This window comes from Lynx canadensis, chromosome A1 (genome assembly GCF_007474595.2).
Source record: "Lynx canadensis isolate LIC74 chromosome A1, mLynCan4.pri.v2, whole genome shotgun sequence".
In the NCBI taxonomy this organism is placed as follows: domain Eukaryota; kingdom Metazoa; phylum Chordata; class Mammalia; order Carnivora; family Felidae; genus Lynx; species Lynx canadensis.
Genome location: NC_044303.2, coordinates 2,146,631 through 2,169,353, shown reverse-complemented (window position 1 = coordinate 2,169,353; position 22,723 = coordinate 2,146,631). Strand labels below are relative to the sequence as shown.

Genomic DNA, 22,723 nt, shown 5'->3' with positions numbered 1-22,723 from the left:
TAGTACGGCTTACTCATTTAAGGAGTGGGTATTTACCTACATCCCCTTCATTTTAAAGACGTTTTTGTTGAAATTACAAAAGTAATACATGCACACGATCTAAAAAAAAATTTTTAGGGCACCAAATGAAAAGTGAGGTTGCCCTTCACCCTGGCAGTGTTCTCCGGGGGGACCCTGTTACATCCTCGCAGAAAATTTTCATACTTGGCAGAGTATTACAAAACTTACATGCAATTAATATATTTCAACAACTAGAGTGGATAGGTATTAACCAATACAGATTTAGTTACCCGGATAGTGCCTTTTAGCAAGTATAACATTGCTTCAAAGCTTCAGAATAGCACTTTGTCTCTCTTACATGTTAATTCACCTCTAGAAGGTGGATATATTTTATTGGGATATGTGAAGAGAAAAGAATATACTTATTTCCCTTAGAGTTGTGAAACATGCTATATATTCAAACTGTTCTACAATTTGCTTTTTTTCATCTGATGTATTTGCATTTTTCCAATTTAGGGTACGTGTGTATTTTGTATGGAAAATTCTCGTTAAAGTCTGCATGGTATTCCACTGTATGGATAGATATAAAATGCCTAGCCATTTACATAATTTAAGTGATTCATAATATTTTATTGTTAAAAATAATGCTATAGTGAACATGTCTGTAGAATTTTCTAGAAGTAGAAATCCTGGGTCAGAGAACATATACATCTTAAGTTTTTATAGATGCTCCCAAATTTCCTTCCAAAAAGATTGTAACACACATTGTCCGTGCAATTTTTAGAGGGTATCGTTAATTTAAATTTTTATTTGAACCTATTTTCTGTGCTAGGAAACAAACAGTAATAGTACAGAAAATAGGCTCAAACAAATAGGATCACAAGTAATAGGCAGCAACTTAGGCTTTTTAACTCTCACCCCAAAAAACCGCCGAAAAATATGAGATGGTGTCAGGAATTGGTGGGTATTTCCAGTATCTTAAGGGCAAGACTGCAAGACAGAACTGGAACCGGAATTGGAGAGCCAAAGCTGGGACTGTGTGGAGCTTGTTTCTTCTGGTTCCTGTAGATCTGTTTGATTTGTAACACTGTCTGCCTCCAAATGAGTTTTCATTTTTTTCCCAAGTCACATGGCAGACCATCACCGTCGCGTGTTTCCCAGCTCCAGCGCTCCGTCTCTGTGCTGCATCCGCGGGAGAGAGAGAGCACGAACTAGAAGGGGGAAGGGTGGTCTGGACTTGTTCCCCAGAGGAGGAGAGAGTGGCTTTTCGACCAGGCAGATACGCCCCAAAGAAGCCCACTACACTTAGAATATCAAGTAGAGTATTTACCGTTTAATTGCTCTAATCTGTAAAAGTTTCAACAGTTTGCGAGAGACCATTGGCCTTGTTGCCAAGTCGGTACAATCTGTTTGCTTTAGAGGCCGTCACGCAGAGAACAGTGAGCATCTGACTATGATGATATTGTCGTTATTCATCCATAATCATGGTTTTAAAAAGTACTTTTTGAGGGGCACCTGGGTGGTTCAGTCGGTTGAGCATCCATCCGACTCTTGGTTTCAGCTCAGGTCATGATCTCATGGTTTGTGAGTTCTGCATTGGGCGGAGCCTGCTTGGGATTTCTCTCTCCCTCTCTCTCTGCCCCTCCCTGGCTTGCTCTCTCTCTTTCTCTCTCTCTCTCTCTCTCTCTCTCTCTCTCTCTCTCAAAATAAGTAAACATTAAATTTTTTTTTAAATGATTAGTTGCCAGTTTCACAGAGTTATTTGTAAAAGAATGAAAGCAAATGTTATAGTCAAATTCAGCTTGTACATCCTTCAACAATTTCCTTTTAATTCTTAAATGTAGCCATCAGATATTGTGAAAGATGTCAGTTGATTAAACCTGACCGGGCACATCACTGCTCAGCATGTGACATGTAAGTATGACTCATTTGTTTTCATTTAACCCTAGCACTGCACATTGGTGACGGGAGAAGAGTAGGGGATGGAATATTTTGTATGCTTTATGCTTAGCAAAAACGCTTCATCCTCTCCAATTACTTGCTATGTATGCTGGGCTAACAAAAATATTTATATAAGCTAGAATATACTTTGAAGTAATCTCGCTTCCTATACGAGTTGATAGAATGTTTTTTAAATATACTTCCTATGCTTACGCCTAATGTAATAACATTGATGAGCAAGTAATAACCCCTTTGAGAAAGATAACTTTAGCTCGCGGATTAAAAAGACTATCATGACAGTATTCTTGTTTATCTTGTTAATATTAAAACATAACAAACCACAAACATACTGTTTTCAGTTACTGTCTGTGACATCGTTCCCAGAAAAATTTGAAAGATTTTATTTTATGTGCACTTTTGAGAAGACAGTGTGTTGAAGGAAAGATCTATAGTTTAGGAATCTCTGCTAGTCCTTGAACTGTGGTTAGGTTGTTTAACATTCTGGGTATTAGTTTATTCATTTCTTATGTTACAACAGTCCCCTCTTATCTGTCTGAGGATATGTCCCAAGATCCCCAGTGAATGCCTGAAACTATATATACTATGTTTTCTCCTATACATACGTAACTATATGAAAAAATTTAACTCCTAAATTATGCATGGTAAGAAATTAACAACGGTAGCTAATAATAAAACAATAACTATGACAATAGGCTGTAATAAGTGTATGTGAATGTGGACTCTCTAAAAATGTCTTCCCGTGTACCTACCCCAACTGGGAAGAGATGAAGGGAGGTGGGTGACATAGACCCTGTCTGCCTGGCAGCGTCTGGCTGCCGCTGACCTTCTGGGTGCGTCAGAGGGAGGATCATCTGCTTCCAGACCGTGGGTGACTGCTGGCAGCTGAGACGAGGAGAAGCAACTCTAGATAGGGGAGACGGCTGTATTTGAGATGTTCTCTGGTCTGACTTCATACAAATCTGGATTATGTGTATTGGCGGGGAGGCAGATTTGGAGGGGTTTTTTTAATTATAAAAGCATAGTCGTGCCTCATCTATGGAATCCAATTTTGTGAATTGTGTGGAAAAAATAACCATCTACAAGCCCATCGTTGGTAATATTTTAACATATTTGCTCCTATGGTTTTATTTTTATGTCTTGCATGTGGTTAAAACAGCCTAGGGATTTCTGTGTTTCATTTTATCTCCCTCAGCTAATTTGTAAGCTGGGCCTAAGTGACCTAGTGTTACATGTACCATATCAGTATATTAAAATATCATTTGATGTGGTTCAAAGCAGTTGACTGTGCACAACTGAATTCCCAGTATTAAAAATCATTATTTCTTACCTGTAAAAGTACTTGGCGAAATATCAGAAATATTTTCGAACCTAATGTTCACTGGGTTGGTTCTTCTAAGATGTTATTTGTAAAGGTAAAAATTTAAGCCAAAGAAGAAGAAAATTATGAGCAATTAGAATTAGGGGAATTTTTATAAGGATTTTCTTACGCTTATTTGTTTTTTAGATGTATTCTTAAGATGGATCATCACTGTCCTTGGTATGTATAAAAAATAGAGGAAATCTCATTGGGGGTGGAGAGGTGGGAAGGAGAGAATTGAGAGTAATTTACCTCAGCATTTTTAAGTTTTGAAGGTCAGTGTAATTACTCCTAGATATCAAGATTGATGTAGTCATTTATATGCATATATATGTATGTAGTTGTTTATATTAAATATATTCCTTTAACTATAAATCTGATGTATTAACCCAAGTAAGTACATAATAAGAATTGACATTGGGGCACCTGAGCGGCTGTCAGTTAAGTGTCCACTCTTGATCTCAGCTCAGAGCATGATCTCGCGGTTCGTGGGATCAAACCCCCTCCGCCCCCCGCCCCCCCCCACCCTGGGCTCCACACTGACAGCACGGACCCTGCTTGGGATTCTTCTCTCCCTCTCTCTCTGCCCCTCCCCTGCTCGTTCTCTCTCTCTCTCAGAATAAATACATTAAATTAAAAAAAAAAAAGAATTAAACATCAAAATTCCAAATTGCTTGAGACACCTGTGTAGCTCAGGCGTTTAAGTGTCTGAACTGTTGATTTCGGCTCAGGTCATGATCTCACAGTCGTGAGATCAAGGCCCGTGTTGGGCCCCATACTGAGCTTGGAGACTGCCTAAGATTCTTTCTCCCTCTCCCTGTGTCCTTTCCCTCTTCCTCTCACTCACTCTCTCTCTCTCAGAAATAATAAAATAAAATAAATTCCAAATTCCTCATAGAATTTATTAAAAACACACATCCACAGTGAAGACACTGCTTCTCCTACTTCCCAAATGGCTCATTTCCAAGTAATAATGATTAAGTTTTTTATCTGTCGTATGTGTTGTTGTTGTTTTTATTATGGTTTAAAAAATGACGTAAAATTTACCACCTTAACCATTTCTACGTGTACACTTCAGTAGGTACAAAGTACGTTCGCACTGTTGTGCGCCCAGCATCCAGAGCTTCTCATCCTGCACAGCTAAGGTTCTGTGCCCATCCCTGCCCCATGCAGCCCCTGGAAAACACCATTCTGTGTTTTGTCTCTGTGAGTTTGTGGTTTGTCATATTTTTACAGTGTGACTTTTTGTATTCTTCTAGGGTGAATAACTGTGTGGGATTTTCTAATTACAAATTCTTCCTGCTGTTTTTATTGTATTCCTTGTTATATTGCCTTTTTGTGGCTACAACAGTTTTACAGTACTTTATAAAATTTTGGACGGTAAGTCTTTTTTCTATCTTAAAACATATATTTAAGCCTTTTTAAGATGCTATATTCATAAAGAATTCCTTCATTCTTTATTATAAATAGATACACTTCATTTCAGTTTTACTAGATGGAATTTATAATGGATCAGAAAGTAGATCGGTTATAATTTACCTTCATATGTTTATGTTTACTTGTATATAAATGGATAGTAAACAAGATACAGTGAACTTCAGTGATCCAAACTCTTTTCACCAACACTGTAACAGTAGATACACCAGTTTTAGGGAAGTAGTTGCTTTTAGTTGAGTTGAAGAGACTTCCTGCAGTTTTACAGTAATAAAAGTGAAATTGCCAATACCCGAAACACCCACTAATCTGTTTCCTGCCTCTGTAGATGTTAATCTGTTTTCTATCGTGAGTTGCAAAGGTTTTTTTCCACGTTTTCAGTTTATATCTTACAACCCTATTTTGTTTTTATCAAACTGAAGTTTTATATCTTTAAAGCAGTATTTTTATGATTTCTGACTTTCCTATTTATTTAAAAGCCATGCTTTTCATTTATGACTTCTGGCTTTAGTCTGTTCACTATACATTTATACGATATTGACCCAGGTTTTCCTTTTCCATTGGCATTTTAATTAGTTTTGTTTTCACATTTAAATCTTTGATTTTGAAGAGGGGATTATTGTGGTCAAAAAGTACTTTGTATTTATCCTTCCTAAAAATTCTATTGAGAGGTTTTAAAATGTAGGTTTTATGACTGAACTGCCCAGGCGTGCTGAAGCCAGCCGATCGGGAGCTGATTAGGTGTCATCGAAAAGGAAGTTTGTTCCTCACGGTGTCTGAGGGGAGGGGCCCACCGCGCCATGCAGGACCACGTGGGAAGCACCAGGCAGGGTGACCAGATTTAGGGGGGAGCCAGTTTGAGTAATGTCTGCAGTCCCTGGGTTGTCTCCACCTTTCCGTGGGGTGGTGAAGGCAGGGCAGCATTGTCTCCCGGAGAGTAACAGCCAGAGAGAGGAGGTGGCTTGGAGTCTGAACTCTGGATTGGTCAGGTTGTCATAGACAAAAGGCTCGTTCCTTGCTGTCGCTTAAGGACCGGAAAGCTGTGGGAGAGGCAGCCTCTCTTCAGCCAGCAAGGCCGCAGGTGCCAGTGCGTCAAGAGTACGGAAAGTAAGAAAACGAAGTTGATGCAGAGGGAGCTGTCGCCATTCCCGTTTTCAGAGTTGAAAACCGAGGTTGGACGAGTTAGGTAACCGGCCGGAATTTGGACGTGGATTTTTCTGGTTCAGCATCCAGCTGCTTTCCACTGTGAGTTGCTTTTCATAGCGTTCCTTGGACGTAACGTAATCAAAGCCTCAGTCATCAAGCACGATTATTTGTCCAGGAAATAGCTAAGATATTTTGCAAGGACTTGCACTAAAACGTTTTTGGATGTTTTCAACTTGGGGCATTTAAAACCAGGGGATGCTGGTACCTGCAGTGCCTTTGTGCATATTAGAAGAAAGCACCCAGTTCTGTGTGGTCTCAGCCCACCGAGTTTGGGGTTCTGTTGTTCCCCTGGTTCTGAGCACCTTTGTTCGGTTAACAACCCTCTTAACCCTGTTCAGTGGCCCTGTTTAAGTAAAGGATTTAGTGCCGGATGAATAAAGTCTAAATTATAGAATTTTATATTTTTTATCAGAAACTCCGGTGTTTGCATATAATGATTTATTCATTAAAGAATAAATACTTTTAACTCTTTCAGATTCATTATGAGTAAGGAAACGCTAGTAAACTTAAATCTTTTTCTTCATTCAACAAATATTTATTGAGTACTTATTATGTACCAGGCAGTGTTCTAGGCACTTTGGATAGATCAGTGAACAAAACACAGTCCTGTTTTTATAGAACTTATTTTTGAGAAGAGGAAGGCATATACACGTAATAAATAAGTAAATCCTACTGTGTATTAGAAGGTAAACACGATGAAGAAAAGTAAAAGAGCAGAGTAAGGAATGCAGCAAGTTTCTTGGGGTGGCATGACCAGGACAGACAGAAGCGTTAGAGGGATCAGCGTAGACCTCAGGAAGAAGATCAGATTTTAGCAAAGGTTTGACGGGAGTTGGTGGACATCTGAAAAAGGAATATGTGCACCCAACATGGGAGCACCTAAATACACAGAGCAAATATTAACAGACCCAAAGGGAGAAATAGGAGCGATACAGTAATATAGGGACTTCAAGACCCCACTCTCATCGGTGGATAGATCGTCCAGACAGAAAATCAATAAGGAAGGATTGGCATTAAAATGACACATCAGAGCAACGAGGCAGTTTAAATCGTGGGGGAAAAATGACATATTAGAACAGGTGGACTTAACAGACATACAGAACACTCCATCCAAAAGAAACAGCAAACACAGTGGTATAAAACTAGAAATGAGTCACAAAAACGAAAACTGGAAAACTCACAAATGAGAAAGATCTCAAATGACCTAACTTTACATTTCAGGAACTAGAAAAAGAACATACAAGCCAAAGTTGGTTTTTTGAAAAGATAAACAGAATAGGTAAACCTTTACCTAGACCCATCAAGAAAGAAAGAGGACTCAAAATTAGAAATAAAGGGGATACATTACAGCTGATACCACATGATGATGCAAAGGATCATCAGAGACTACTCTGAACAATCATGCAGCAACAAATTAGACAGCCTAGAAGAAATGGATACATTCCTAGAAACATACAACCTACCAAGACTGAGTCATGATGAAATAGAAAATCTGAACAGATTGCTAGGAACAAAATTAAATTAATAACTTCCCGATAAATAAAAGTCCAGAAACCAGATGGTTTGGTAGTGAATTCAACCAAACATTTAAAGAATTAATGCCAGTCTTCAGAATCTTCCAAAAAAAAAAAAAAATAGAAGAGGGAACACTTCCAAATTTATTTTATAAGGCCAGTATTACCATGATACCCAAAGTAGACAAGAACACTACAAGGAAAAAAAAAATTATAGGCCAATATCCTTGTTGAACAAAGACATAAAAGTCTTCAAAAAAATATTAGCAAACTGAATTCAAGAATACTTTAAAAGGGGACACCTGGGTGGCTCATTCAGTTAAGCATCTGACTTTGGCTCGGGTCATGATCCTACAGTTTGTGGGTTGGCCTCGGTGCTGACAGCTCTGAGCTTGGAGCCTGCCTCAGATTCTGTGTCTCCCTCTCTCTTTGCCCCCCCCCCCCCCCCCCCCCCCCCCGCTTGTGCATTCTCTCTCAAAATTAAATAAATAAACATTTAAGAAAAGAATACATTAAAAGGATCATATACCATGATCAAGTGCGATTTATTCTAGGGATGCAGGTTTGGTTCAGCATCTTTAAGTCAATCAGCATGACGTACCAGATTAAAAAAATGAAGGAAAAAAATCATATGATTATTTCCCTGGATGCAGAGAAACATTTGACAAAATTCAATGGCCATTTTTTAAAATGTTTTATTTTATTTTTGAGAGAGAGCATGAGCAAGGAAGGGGCAGAGAGAGAGAGAGGGAGACACAGAATCCGAAGCAGGCTCCAGACTCTGAGCTGTCAACACAAAGCCCGATGCGGGGCTCAAACTCATGAGCCATGAGATCGTGACCGGAACCGAAGTCAGAGGCTTAACCGATTGAGTCACTCAGGGGCCCCTCAATGTCCATTTTTGATAAACATTCTTAAAGTAGTTATAGAGGGAATATATCTTAATACAATAAAAGCCATATATGACAAGCCCATAGCTAACATCGTAGTCAGTGATGAAAAGCTTAAAGTTTTTCCCCTAAGGTTAAGAGCAAGATAAGGATTGGGGTGCCAGGGTGGCTCAGCCAGTTAAGCGTTGGACTCTTGATTTCTAGTCAGGTCATGGTCGTACAGTTTGTGAGATCTAGCCCCACACTGGGCTCCACGCTGACAGCATGGAGCCTGCTTGGGATTATCTCCTGTCTCTCCGCGCCTCCTTCTGCATATGCTTTCTCTCTCAAAAATAAACATTAAAAAAAAAAAAAAAAGAAGACAAAGATTCCCACTCTTGCTACTTTTATTCAACATGGTATGTATTGGAAGTCCTATCCACAGCAATTAGGCAAGAAAAAGAAAAGGAATTCAAACAGGAAAGATGTACAATTATCTTTGCATAATGCATATGTATAGAATACCCTAAAGACTCCACCAAAATGTATCCAAAGGATACAAAAATGCTGATTTGAAGGGGCACATGCGCCCCAATCTTTAAGCAGCACTATCGACAATAGCCAAATTATGGAAAGAGCCCAGACGTCCATTGACTGATGAATGGATAAAGAAGATGTGTGTGTGTGTGTGTGTGTGTGTGTGTGTGTGTGTGTGTGTGTGTAAGTAATGTAATATTACTCGGCAATCAAAAAGAATGAAATCTTGCCATTTGCAACAACATGGATGGAACTAGAGTGTATTATGCTAAGCAGAATAAGTCAGAGGAAGACAAAATATCGTATGATTTCACTCATGTGGAATTTAAGAGACAAAACAGATGAACAGAGGGGAAGGGAAGGGAAGGAAAAATAAGATAAAAACAGAGAGGGAAGCAAACCATAAGAGACTCTTAACTATAGAGAACAAACTGAGGGTTGCTATAGGGGTGTTGGGTGGGGAGGATGGGCTAAATGGGTGATGGGCATTGAGGGCACTTGTTGGGATGAGCACTGGGTGTTATATGAAAGTGATGAATCACTAAATTCTATTTCTGAAATCATTATTACAGTGTGTTAACTTAACTAAGTTGGATTTAAATTTAAAAAACAGGATGATTGGGGTGCCTGGGTAGCTCAGTCAGTCAAGTGTCTGACTTCGGCTCAGGTCATGATGTCACGGTTCATGAGTTTGAGCCCCGTGTCAGGCTCTGTACTGACAGTTCTGTACTGACAGGCCTGGAGCCTGCTTCGAAATCTGTGTGTGTGTGTGTGTGTGTGTGTGTGTCTCTCTCTCTCTCTCCCTCTCTCTCTCTCTCTCCCTGCCCCTCCCCTGCTCATGCTCTGTCTCTCTCTCTCATAAATAAACATTAAAAAAAAAACAAAAAAAACGGGATGATATAAATACACTTTTACTCTACATTATTTTAGAAACCTCATAAAGTATCTTTTAAGAATTGGGAAGTACAGGGTGGGTATGTCTTCTCAATGAAAATACCTATATGATTTTCACAGCCATACTTTTATGCTAGTCTATCAATAAACATTATTTGAACAGAAAAAAACAAAAGACTTCACAAAAACTGTTAGAACTAGGAAACTAATTTGGTAAATTTGCAGGGTATAAAATCAGTTGCAACTAACTGTCAGAAGAGAAATTGAGAAAACAATCCCATTTACACTGGCATCAGAAAGGGCAAAATACTTAGGGAATAACTTTAACCGAGGAGTTGAAAGACCTATACATTGGGGACCGTAAGAGACTGCTGAAGGCAGTCGAAGGCACAAACAAATGGAAAGTTAACTGTGCTCACGGGCTGGAAGAGTTAACACTGTTAAAATGTCCATACTACCAAAAGCCATCTACAGATTTCGGTGAACCCCATAACTAAGTTCCAATGGCATTTTTCACAGAAATAGAACAAGCAATCCTAAAGTTTATGTGGAACCACAGAAGACCCCAAATAGCTAAGGCAGTCTTGAAAAAGAAGAACAAAGCTGGAGATATCATGCTTCCTGATTTCAAGCTGTATTACAAAGCTATAGTAATCAGAACCATATGGTATTGGCGTGAAAACAGACACAATGGTCAATGGAACAGAATAGGCCAGAAATAAACCCATGAATCTTGGGTCAGTTAATTTTTGACACAGGAGCCAAGAATATACAGTGGGCAAAGGACAATCTTTGTAATAAGTAATGTTGGTCAACATGGACAGCCACATGCAAAAGAATGAAACTGGGTCCCTACCTCCATCATACAAAAATCCGTTCCAAATGGATTGAAGACTTGAACATAAGACCTGAAACCGTAAGTCTCCTAGGTTAAAACATGGGCAGTAAGCTCCTTCATGTTTTTTAGATTTAACACCAAAGGCAACAAAAGCAAAAGTAAACAAGTGGGACTGCATCAGACTAAGAAGACAAAGGAAACTATTAACAAATCAAAAAAGCAGCCTCTTGAATGGGAGAAGATATTTGCAACTCGTATTATCTGATAAGGGGGTAATAGACAAAATATACAAAGAACTCCTATAACTCAGTAGCCAAAAAACCAATTAAAAAATGTGCAGAGGACATTTGCAACTACGTGGATGGAACTGGAGGGTATTATGCTAAGTGAAATTAGAGAAAGACAAATATATGACTTCACTCATATAAGGACTTTAAGAGACAAAAGAGAGGAACATAAGGGAAGGGAAACAAAAATAATACAAAAACAGGGAGGGGGACAAAACATAAGAGACTCTTAAATATGGAGAACAAACAGGGTTACTAGAGGGGGTGTGGGGGGGGATGGGCTAAATGGGTAAGGGGCATTGAGGAATCTACTCCTGAAATCATTGTTGCACTATATGCTAACTAATTTGGATGTAAATTTAAAAAAATAAAAATGTGCAGAGGAGGGGTGCCTGGGTGGCTCAGTCGGTTAAGCATCCAACTTCAGCTCAGGTCATGATCTCACGGTGTGTGAGTTCGAGCCCCGTGTCAGGCCCTGTGCTGATAGCTCAGAGCCCGGAGCCTGCTTTGGATTCTGTGTCTCCCTCTTTTTCCTCCCCCGCTCATGCTCTGTCTGTCTCTTCTCAAAAATAAACGTTAAAAAAAAATTTTTTTTTAAATGTGCAGAGGATCCGAACAGGCATTTTTCCAAAGACCTATGGATGGCCAGCAGGTACATGAAAAAGTGGTCAATGTCACTAATCAGGGAAATGCAAATCAAAACCACAGGGTGAGACATCAACTCATACCTCTTAGAGCAACTATTATCGAAAGATAAGAAATAACTGGTGTCGGCGAGGATATAAAGAAAAGGGGATACATGCACCATTGGTGGGAATGTAGATTGGCTTAGCCACTATGGAAACATTATAAGGATTCCTCAAAAAATTAGAACTGTATGGTCCAGCAATTCTACTTCTGGATATTCATCCAAAGGAAATGAAAATACTAACTTGAAAACATATGTGTAACCCTGTGTGCATCGCAGCTTATTTAGAATAGCCAAGAAATGAAAACAACCTAAGTATCCATCAATAGACAAATGGATAAAGAAAATGTGTGTGTGTGTGTGTGTGTGTACACAATGGAATATTACTCAGCCATAAAAAGAAGGAAATCCTGCCATTTGTGACCACATGGATGGGTCTGGAGGACTTTAAGTGAAATAAGTCAGAGAAATAAAAATACTATTTTTGTCACTTAAATGTAAACTTTTTGAACTCATGGACACAGAGAGCAGATCGGTGATTGTCAGGGACAACGCATGGGGGGTGGACACAGTGGGTGAAGGTGTTCAAAATAACATACGTCCTGAGTATGTAATGCAGAACATAGTGACTATAGTTAAATGTGTTGTAAAGTCGCTAAGATAGTACCTCTTAAAAGATCTCCTCACTAGGAAAAGAAATTTGTGCCTGTGGTATGGATGTTAACTAGACTTATTGTGGTGATCATTTTGATATATATGTAAAATCATGTTTTACAACCGAAACTAACGTTACATGTCAGTTATATCTCAATTTTTGAAAGAGTGTGATCAGGGTAGATCTCAATAAGAAGGATAAGATTTGAGCCAAGACTTGAGGGGAGTTAGTGGACATCTGAGAGAAGACTTCTGAGTAAACATCTGGACTTCAGAGCAAAGGCCCCAAATTTTGTAGGCGCACCCCCACCGTGTTCGTGTAACAGCGAGGAGGCTAGTGTGGCTGGAGTAGAATGACTGAGAACGGGAGTGATGCGAAGCCCAGGCAGTGGGCCTCGGAGAGTGTCAAGGATGTTGTCTTTCACGCTGAGTGAAACGGGAGCAGAGGAGTGACGTGGTCTCACTGTAACGCGTCATCCTGATTTTGCCGAGCTGAAACTAGACGGCAGGGTAAAGGACAGCGCCTCTGAGAAGGCTGTTGCGGTAGCAGTGAAGGTGGTAAGAAATTCTCAGATACAGTTTTTAGAAAGAAACCACTAATCAGAAGTTTTTTAATAAGAGCTATTTGCTAAAAAAAAAAAAATGAATTTTATTTTTTCCTAGATATAAATCTTTTTAAAAACAGTGTAAAAGTGTCTGTTTAAAGTGTACCTTGAATGTGCTTGAAGAGCTAAATATTCGTGTCTGTGTTCTCTTTTGTGTTTTTGGAGGAAATGTCAACGACCTTTAGAGGGCAACATCTTAGTGTTCCTTCAAAACATAAAAGATCTATAAAAGTAGTGTTCAGGATAATTTTGTATAAAATTTGGTTTCTTAATACATTATCTCTATTTGTACAAGCTTTGCCGCAGGAAATCTACAGAGAGTTGTCCAAAGGTAAAAGAACATCATTGCCATGCCATTCTTGTGACATTTCTAGTAAATACGTATAAAACTCATTTGCTTCACAAGATGGGAAGTTAGAAGAATCACTTGATGTATTTAAAACACACTGTGGTTACTCTGGGAGAGAAGAGAAAAAGATGAAAGAATCATCTAATGCTGAAAACCTTCCATTTACCCTGTAAACAATGTTTCAGTCAAGCAGAACCACCTCATGCTCTAGTGGAAAACCATATGGACGGTTTTATTTTAAGAGCCAACAATTAAGGGCTTCCTCTGTCTCCTATTAATAGATAATAATTCCAGGTTAAGGTTTTGCTTCTGTTAAAATGAATATTGCCATAAGAATGGGTAACAGAGAAGCTGTTTCCATTCACTAATACCTTGTGGTAAATGTATTTACCAAAACTGCTAATTACCGAAAAAGACTGGAGGAATTGAACGAGGATAAAAAAGGTAGGAATCAAGACAACTGAGGGCATGGGGATATTTGCTGTGGTGTTCCAAAAGTAGAAATTAAAGATAAATTTATCACAGTTAGTGTCTGATTAGCAGCATGTGTCATTAAAATAAGCAAATATTTTGGCATAGATAAGGAAAGCCGTTGTATATCCTGGATATTGTGGAAAGCATATGAAGATATGCGTAAAGTACAAAAGAAAATGTCGAGCAAAAAAGTGCATCCTTATTATTGAAAACATTACTAAAATTTTTAAATGTTTAAGAGTAATTTTTAAAATGACTCTTTCCACCTTTTATATAAGCAAGCTCCTTTGATAATGCCAATTTTCTGTTTTTGGAGATGTTGCCTTTGGATTTATTACCTCAGTTTACTCCATAGTCTTCATATCTGGCAAGAGTTTTGGTAGATTCGGCAGTCTTTAGGAAGAGCCAGATAATAATATATTTTAGAGGCTGACGATTCTAAAGTTGACTCTTCTTTTTTTCCTTCCTCAGAATGAACTCTCTGATACACGTGCAAAGTTCCACGTACTTTTTCTTTTCTTTGTGTCTACAATGTTCTTCATCAGCGTCCTGTCACTTTTCAGCTACCACTGCTGGCTGGTTGGAAGAAACAGAACAACAATAGGTAAGTAGATTAAAAGAAATCCTAATTATTTAGGAAAATGGCCATAAATGAGTATGAAGTATCATGAGAAGATAGATGATAAAGAAGTGTAAAACAGTTCCGTATTAAGACAGTGACTGGATAAGAACAATGGGTGTACAATAAATGTAAACGTTCATTATTTTGAAGGTTGAGGAGATGAGTTTGGCTTTTATACGTATTTTCAGTGGTGCATTGTATATAAAAGAACGACTGCATAAATTTTAGTAAACAAAAGCTGTTTCCTGTGTTTATACAATGCTTTTTCAAAAATCAACCTATAAAGGTAGATAGTAGATTTACGTGTTATAAGGAAGTTCATTCTCTGAATGCAAAAAAAAATTTTTGAATCCTCATTTACAGCTTTTTTTTTTTTTTTTTTTTTTTTTTTTTTTTTTTTAGCTAAAACATGTGTCTTTTACTCTTTTCCCCCACAGTTGATTGCACACTGACTGGCATTTTCCCTGATGGAGTAGTGTTTTTAACATGGCTTCATGTCAGTTGACAGTGAAATTTATGTATTATATCACTAATATCAGTATTTCCTTTTTTTTGTTGTTCATTTTTTAAAGTACAATATAGGGGAGAAACTCAGCGAAGCATTAAAATAATTGGACAAACATTTCCTAAATAAGGGTGATGTGGCATTCATTGCTCAAACTAAGCTGCTAGCCTGTAAGCAGCTACCGTGCTCTAATCGAAATATTTAGGCATTGGCTAATGTACCAAAGTACGAGATAAGGATTTCTTGGGGCACCTGGCGGCTCAGTCAGTTGAGCATCCAGCTCTTGATTTCAGCTCAGGCCGTGATCCCAAGGTCCTGGGATTGAGCCCCACGTCGACTCTGTGCTGAACATGGAGCTTAACTGAGATCCTCCCTGCCCTTCTACCCTGCTCACACTCCCCCCACCTCTCTCAAATAAAAAATTAAAAAAAAAAAAAGACAAAATAGGCATTTGTCACATTGTTTCATAGGAAAGTCAAAGACTCCCTGCCATCTAAAGCCATATGTCTAACAGGAGAATTAGAGTCAGATAGATTATAATACAGAAAGATAAAGACATCTCAGGGAGACTTTTAGATACGTCTCTAGGCGATTTTAACCTTGTGTTCTACTGAGTCATTTAAGGCATGATGGGCTCCATGGTAAAGATTTCTGTGCCCTTTCTTTCCCAGCCCACCTCCTTGAGTCCCAACACGCATTCCTCCCTTTTCTGTATAAATAAACTTTCTGGTGCCTAGTAATTAATTCATTACCCCGTTCACAGATATCCTGCCATCTCCTTGTCTTTAACCGGCAATGATAAAAGGCAGCCTACGTGGAAAGTCTAGTCCTTATGAACCACCCGAACTAGAAAGGGAGAGATTTCCTATAGAAAAGTACAGTTCTTTTCAGAAATTGGTAAATCTGGTAACGGTGGGCCCGTTTTCCTATCTGGCATCCTTCGGTTGAAGCTGAGTCATAGCTGACTGCTTCAGATGGGAGCCTGAGCACTTTAACTTTTTAACCTTAACACTCGGAACACTTACAGTTCTCATCCTGCTTCGTTTCCTGCCCAGCGTTGTTGTTATGAGAGAGCGGTGTTTCATGGGAAACCCGTTCTCTTTAAATAGTCTTCTTCAAACTTTTTTGCCTGTGACTCCAGCAAGAAAGGCATCATTTGTATCGTGACCTAGTGCATGCATACGTTTATAAAATTATGTAAATAAAATAAGCAAAAAATTTATAAAACATTATTAATCTTTATTTGCAATGTACTCTAATACTTTCTGTTCTGGTTCATTAAAAAGAAATGCTGGTCACAAACCACTGAGTCGATTTCACAGCCTATTGGATGTGAAAAACACCTATCCGGGTGTTTTAACCCACACTTTGAAAAATCATTACCCGGACACTCCACTTCCTTTACAGCCTCACCTTCCACACCCCTGACCTTGGGCTGGTCCTCCATTGCTTCTTCCAGAGTCCTGCTCTTGTGTCCTTTGAGGTGTCCCCTCTACCCTTCTCCATTACTGTCACCTACCTACCTCGAGACCAGTTCTCCAATTTAAAGAGTTTCTACATTCAGACAACTGCGATCATCCCAGACAGGCAAGCTGTCTTTGATTCTGGTCGCTAATCATTCCCATAAACTAAATATCGAACCTTTTATTCTCTTGGAACTGAGGAGTCCCTGAAATTTTCAATTGGAATTTTCCATTCTCTGGCCATTCTTCGTCCTTTCATCTATCCTTTTCTGTATGCCACCGAATTTCCTCTTTTACCCTGCCTGTATTCTCCAGCACTCCTCTCTCAAGGACTCCCTTCCTTTCTGGTCTCATTTTCTCGTCTTTTCCGTTTTAGATCCTGTAACAAGTGACTTTAACGACTCCTGACAGTACTCTCACACTACACCCACCCTGGTTTCCTCCCATAATTCATTTGCTGATCTGCTCCCTGGTTATTCCCCAGCGCTTCACTTTATCCACAAGTATGTTGAGGTGTAGAAAGCTGGGGAAGGCAGTCTTCCTCCCACAGTGATGGGTGCACCTACCCAGTTAAAGTCTCAGACCTCACTTGGGTCCTCTACTCTCTTTGGCAGTCACATGTCATGTGTTTCTGAAAAAATTAGAAGTTGTCACAGGTAAATTTTTAACCGCCTTCCCCCCACCCTTGTAACCTCACACAGACATTTCTCCTTTCAAACCCATCACTGTCACGCTGCCTCCAAATTCTGAGGACAAATGTCTTTTCTGGTATCTAAGGTTAATCTTTAGAACTCTTCTAGAGGCTGTCCCATTTCTTCTAGAATTTTCTTGCATCAGTTTTTACTTTACTGTTCTGTATCATCAACCTTTCCCAATTCCTCTCTCCCCGGCTTCTTACCCATAGCTTATAAAACATGCTAAAATGCATTGTACTTTTAAATAAAGGAAAAAAACCATTTTTCTGGTGAGAAGTGTATCTTTCTTCAGCCCTCACTATGGAGCATTTAGCAGCCAAGTTTGAAATAATGGTCTCTGATTAGCATCTGCCTCTTTTTTTATTCATCGTTCAAGATCATGTTCAAGTACTGCCACCCCCATTCACACCTGTATCTGTGTCACAGTGCAGTTTTGTTAGACTTTATTGGACTGTCGGTTCCTTAAGAATTCCATCTAATTTAACTTTGGATCTCAAACATCTGGTACTGTGCCAACAGGCACGTGGTAAGAATTTCATAAGTAATGAATGAGTGAAGTCACAAGAGTTAGCATATCTTTTTTTAAAAGGGAGATACAGGGGCGCCTGGGTAGCTCAGTCAATTAAGCATCTGACTCTTGATTTCAGCTCAGGTCATGCTATCACAGTTCATGGGTTCAAGCCCCATGTGGTTCGAGCCCCACACTGTCAGCACAGAGCCTGCTTGGGATTCTCTCTCCTTCTCTCTCTGCCCTTCCCCCACTTGCATGCGTGTGCACATGCTCTCTGTCTCAAAATAAGTATTTTTTCTATGTTTTATTCTTGCAAGAGAGACAGAGCATGAGCGGGGGAGGGGGAGAGAGAGAGAGGTAGACACAGAGTGTGAAGGAGGCTCTAGGCTCTGAGCTGTCAGCACAGAACCCGATGCAGGGCTTGAACTCAGGAACCGTGAGATCGTGACCTGAGCTATAGTCAGATGCTTAACTGACTGAGCTATCCAGGCACCCCATAAACTTTTGTTTTTTAAGGGAGATATAATGAACACACTTCAGTAGATTTTTTAGTAATATTAGATAATTCTTCTCACATTTTCATTTTATAAAGATGATGAAATACTCAGAGGTAGTATTTTTTTCCCAAATAAGTTTGAGAAGTTTCTTTTAATTGTTACAAATATTTGTTTTAAATTATATTTATATAAAACTTTGATATCAAAGAGTAAGCAAGAAAATTGCTACTTTCCATCCTTGTATAATTATTCAATGGATTAATTCTTTTTTTTAATCTATGTATCTATAACAGAATCATTCCGCTCACCCACATTTTCGTATGGACCTGATGGAAATGGTTTTTCTCTTGGATGCAGTAAAAATTGGAGACAAGTCTTTGGCGATGAAAAGAAATACTGGCTACTTCCAATATTTTCAAGGTAATTTATAAAACGCAGGTCTCAGAAATTACAGAATCTGTGATAGTCTCTGGCTAAATGTGTTAAGATTCACAGAATACTGTATATGACATCCTATGAGCCTGGAGAATGAAAACTCAGAATATCTTGATTATATAAAATATTTTATTTTTCATGTTTTTTTATTGCACGGGCAAAAGAGGGTTTGGTTTGGGCATATATTTGGAAAGCGGAAAAAATGATTCATAAAAATAACAATCACTTTCTCCTGCAAAATGTAAATAACTTGTTTGAAGTAGAAAATGATAAGAATTTATACTTACCAGCTACATCTCAAAGATTCTATCACAGATTATTCTGTTGTGTTTTAAATCGAAGACCCAACACATAATGCAATTTTTAACTTCAAATTTAAATGAAAATAAATGCTTGAGATGATTCATAGTTTCCTTGTCACCCAGACCCCAGGCATCTTAGGCTATCTATGTATCAGAGTCACTACAGAAAAGGAAAAAAATATTTGAAATTCGAATGACATATTTATCAATGTTACGGGATTTTCTTCTCTTCATTTGCTGCACTTCCTATAGTTTGTCTGAAAATAACGTTTTGTTTTCACTTTTGAAAAACATTCTGCTTGGCCTATAATTCTGGATATTGCTTTAATGGTCTTCTGGGTTACATTTTTGTCTGACAAGTTTGCAGTCATTCTTTTTTACTCTGCATGTGATGTGTCTTTTTCACTGAGTGCTTTTAAAATAGGCTTTTCATCACTAGTTTCATGCAGTTTGATTAGGATGCGCCTTGGTATATATTGTTTGGTATGTTGTTCGTTTTTCTTGTGCTTGGAATTGGTTGAACTTCTTGGAGCTGTGATTCCATAACTTTCATCAGATTTGGAAAGTGTTTGAATCATTATTTCTTCAAATAAGAAGAATGCATGTATATTCGTACACGAGAAGTTCTACCACAGCTCGGCGATGCGCTGTCCGTTTCTTAGTCTTTTTTCTGTGTTTCATTTGGCAGATCCTATCGCTGTATCTTTAAGTGTACCAATCTCCTTTGTCTCCTGTACAAGGTCGTCCACTCCGACTGGGTAGAACACGGACTAGTATTTTTTAAGATTATTTGCTCTAAGTAGCAATTTCAGTGTTGACTGGTTTGGTTGTTTTTTCCCCCATTCTTTAAAGATGTTGTTCCATTAATTTACAGATTGCATTGTTTTTGACAAGAAATCAGCCTCATTCATCTTTATTCCACTGTTTGTAAATTACTGGGTCTTTTGTTTCCTCCTTAGCTTCTTTTAAGATGTTATCTTGATCACTGATTTTAAGCAGTTTGATATGTTGTATGGTTTCTTTGTGTTTATCCTCTTTGGGATTCATTAGGCTTCTTGGATCTATGAATTTATAGTTTTCATCACAATTAAATAATTTTAATCATGTCTGCCCATGCTCTCCCCGCACTGGGTTTCCGGGCACCCTTAAATATATGTATGTTAAATTGCTTGATCGTGACCCACAGGTCGTTGCTGTTTTTCCCTGCCCCCCATCTTTTTTCTCTACCTGCTGAGGTTTGGATAGTTCGCTGATCTTTTCTTCTGTGATGTCCGCTCTGCTGTTAAGCTCATCTAATGAATGTTTCATTTCAGATATTGTGTTTTTCAGCTCTAGAAGTTCAGTTTGGTTCTTTTTTTTTTATATCTTAAATTTCTCTTCTCATTATGTCCATTTTTCCTGTTAATTCACAGACATTTATAATCACTAATTTAAAGTGATTGCTTCAAGTTTTCATAGTCATTTCTAATTCTTTTCTAGTAACTGTTTTTTTCTTAGTTGTGGATCCCATTTTCCTACTTTTCATGCTAGTAATTTTTTATTAGGTGGTAGACATTTTGAATTTTGTGTGTTAAATTTTGCTTTCTCCCTTTGGCAGTTACTTGTGTTTTTAGTGTGGTCCTTTTGAGGCTGTTTTAAGCTTTGTTAGGTTGGGTTTAAAGTAGCATTTTCTTGGGGCGCCTGGGTGGCACAGTCGGTTAAGCGTCCGACTTCAGCCAGGTCACGATCTCGCGGTCCGTGAGTTTGAGCCCCACGTCAGGCTCTGGGCTGATGGCTCGGAGCCTGGAGCCTGTTTCCGATTCTGTGTCTCCCTCTCTCTCTGCCCCTCCCCCGTTCATACTCTGTCTCTCTCTGTCCCAAAAATAAATAAAAAAACGTTGAAAAAAAAAATTTAAAGTAGCATTTTCTTTAGGGCAGGTTTAGCCCTGCAACACAGGCGAGAGCAAGCTGGGGTCTCTACCGAATCCAGACGTACAGTAAGATCTCTCTAGTGTGGCTGGTCAGATTCGAATGCCTTCCAGTGCTGTAGGAGCTTCATGGATTGTTCTCTTGTACTTCCCAGTTGTTCTTCTCCCAGATTCACATGTGTAGTTTAGCATTCACCACGAGACTCCAGTGAAATGCTGTGCACATTGCCATAGGCCTTCCTCTGCCTATCCGCCCTTCCTCAGCTCTGTCCAGTAGATTCAAGCACATCACCTTGAAACGTGCATCTCTGAAACCTCAATTCAATGAGACGACCTTGCTCTTCTTCCCCTGGTGGTGCCCAGGTCCTGGCAGAAAGCTGGGACTCACTTGGTTGGTTTCTCTTCTTTCAGACACTACAGTTCTGTGTTGCCTGTTTGGAAAATAGTTACTGTATATAGTATTCAGTTTTCTGGTTGTTCATGACAGGAGGTCACATTTACCAGTTAACCCATCTTGGCTGGAAGTGAAAGTCCGTTTTACCTACTTTTGGTATTTTTAAAGTGTGAAGATATGTCTATAATTTTTTAATTGTAAACTTCTTGAAGGCAGAGATTTTCTTCTCCTTTGTTCACTGCTCTATCCCTACCTCTTATAATAGTACCCAGAGCATTGTAGGCATTTAATAAATACTTGTGAAATGAATAAATATGTGGAACTTACATCTTGAATTCCACTTTGTGCCTTTATGATGTCCTAACTGATAGTGATGAGCAGGTCACTTACCCAAATATTTGATTACCTGTGTTTGAGGCAGCATAATCTTAATAATAATTATAGTCTTAATTACCCAAATTTTTCATTATCAGCTTCCCTGGTACTTGAATACCTATGTTTGAGGTATTATAAGAGGCATTATAATCTTAGTAGTCATGAAAGATATTGTTTTTAAATACATGTAAATTACAAGAGAAGAGTAACCCTCTAAATTAGAAAATTTTAAGAATTATTCTCTGTAATGACAACATATAATTTCTTTATACTGTGACTTTGAAGAATGGTTATTAAATTTGAACACTTTGATTTACATTAATATGATTTAAATTATTGCTGATATTTTTCATTATGCAGCTTGGGTGATGGTTGCAGTTTTCCAACTCGCCTTGTGGGGATGGATCCAGAACAAGCTCCTGTTACAAATCAAAATGAATATGCTAGAAGGTGTGCTTCTTGTCATCAAGTTTTTCTGTATTCATTATAAAGCAAACTGTGTGTGTGCGTGTGTGTGTGTGTGTGTGTGTTGTACATACATATAAATACAGTAGTAATTTGTGAGCCAACATAGGCAAAGAGAAATTCTATACAAAAGGTTTTTAACTGAGAGTTAATGTGGGTGTTTACCTAATATGTTGAAGACAGCCGTGTTTTTTATCATCCAAGCCATAACACTTCTAATAGTAAGAAAGAGAATGCTTGCTATTGCTATTAACAGTTGAACTAGAAATCTCTGGGCCAACCAGGAAACATGGCTATCCTAAATATGCTACATCTTTCTAGAAACTAAGATATTCTTTCAAGATTTGATTCTGTTGGTTTGTATCAGCTCTATTGTTTTCAAAGAAATTGGTCATGCGATCCATCATTATATTTTGATAAACAGATGTTAACTGCGGTGTGAAAATAATATTAATGAGGATTTCAAAAATACAAATGTAAAATTTTTTCTCATTCATTCATCTTAGGAGATAGTTTCTCAGTATTGCCATGCCAAGCAATCCGATTCATAAATTCAGAGAAATAGCTCATTTTAAATGAAATTTTAAAGAAGATAGAGATGCTTCTGTCAAAGTGAAACAATGGAAATTTATTTAAGACAGAAATAACTTGCGGGGGAGGAGGGATTATAAATTCCAAGCCGGCCCACGAATATCAGAACGTCGACCTTAGAACCTCCAGTCTTTGGACCTTAGAACTCTAACTCTTACTGTGGGTCTGAACAAGTCACCTCAGCTGTGTGAGACTCGGTTTCCAGCTCTGTCAAATGAGGGCAATCACACCTGCCTCCAAGGGTTATTGTGAAGCTTGACATGTGTCTGATGCACCCAGCACAGTGTCTGGCC

The 22,723-nt window shown here is 38.6% G+C and overlaps 1 protein-coding gene across 5 annotated transcripts in view; it reads left to right on the top strand.

The window, feature by feature from the left end:
* Window positions 1–22,723, top strand: part of ZDHHC20 (zinc finger DHHC-type palmitoyltransferase 20) — a 68,038-nt gene that overhangs the window by 41,726 nt on the left and 3,589 nt on the right. For 4 of the 5 annotated variants that reach the window (XM_030307730.1, XM_030307763.1, XM_030307736.1 and 1 more), the window contains 6 exons: window positions 1,845–1,914; window positions 3,467–3,499; window positions 4,579–4,699; window positions 14,140–14,272; window positions 18,255–18,381; window positions 21,735–21,824. In XM_030307730.1, the coding sequence (XP_030163590.1) occupies window positions 1,845–1,914; window positions 3,467–3,499; window positions 4,579–4,699; window positions 14,140–14,272; window positions 18,255–18,381; window positions 21,735–21,824 (574 nt within the window). The remainder of the gene's footprint in view (window positions 1–1,844; window positions 1,915–3,466; window positions 3,500–4,578; window positions 4,700–14,139; window positions 14,273–18,254; window positions 18,382–21,734; window positions 21,825–22,723) is intronic. The other variant, XM_030307747.1, reaches the window with a different exon arrangement.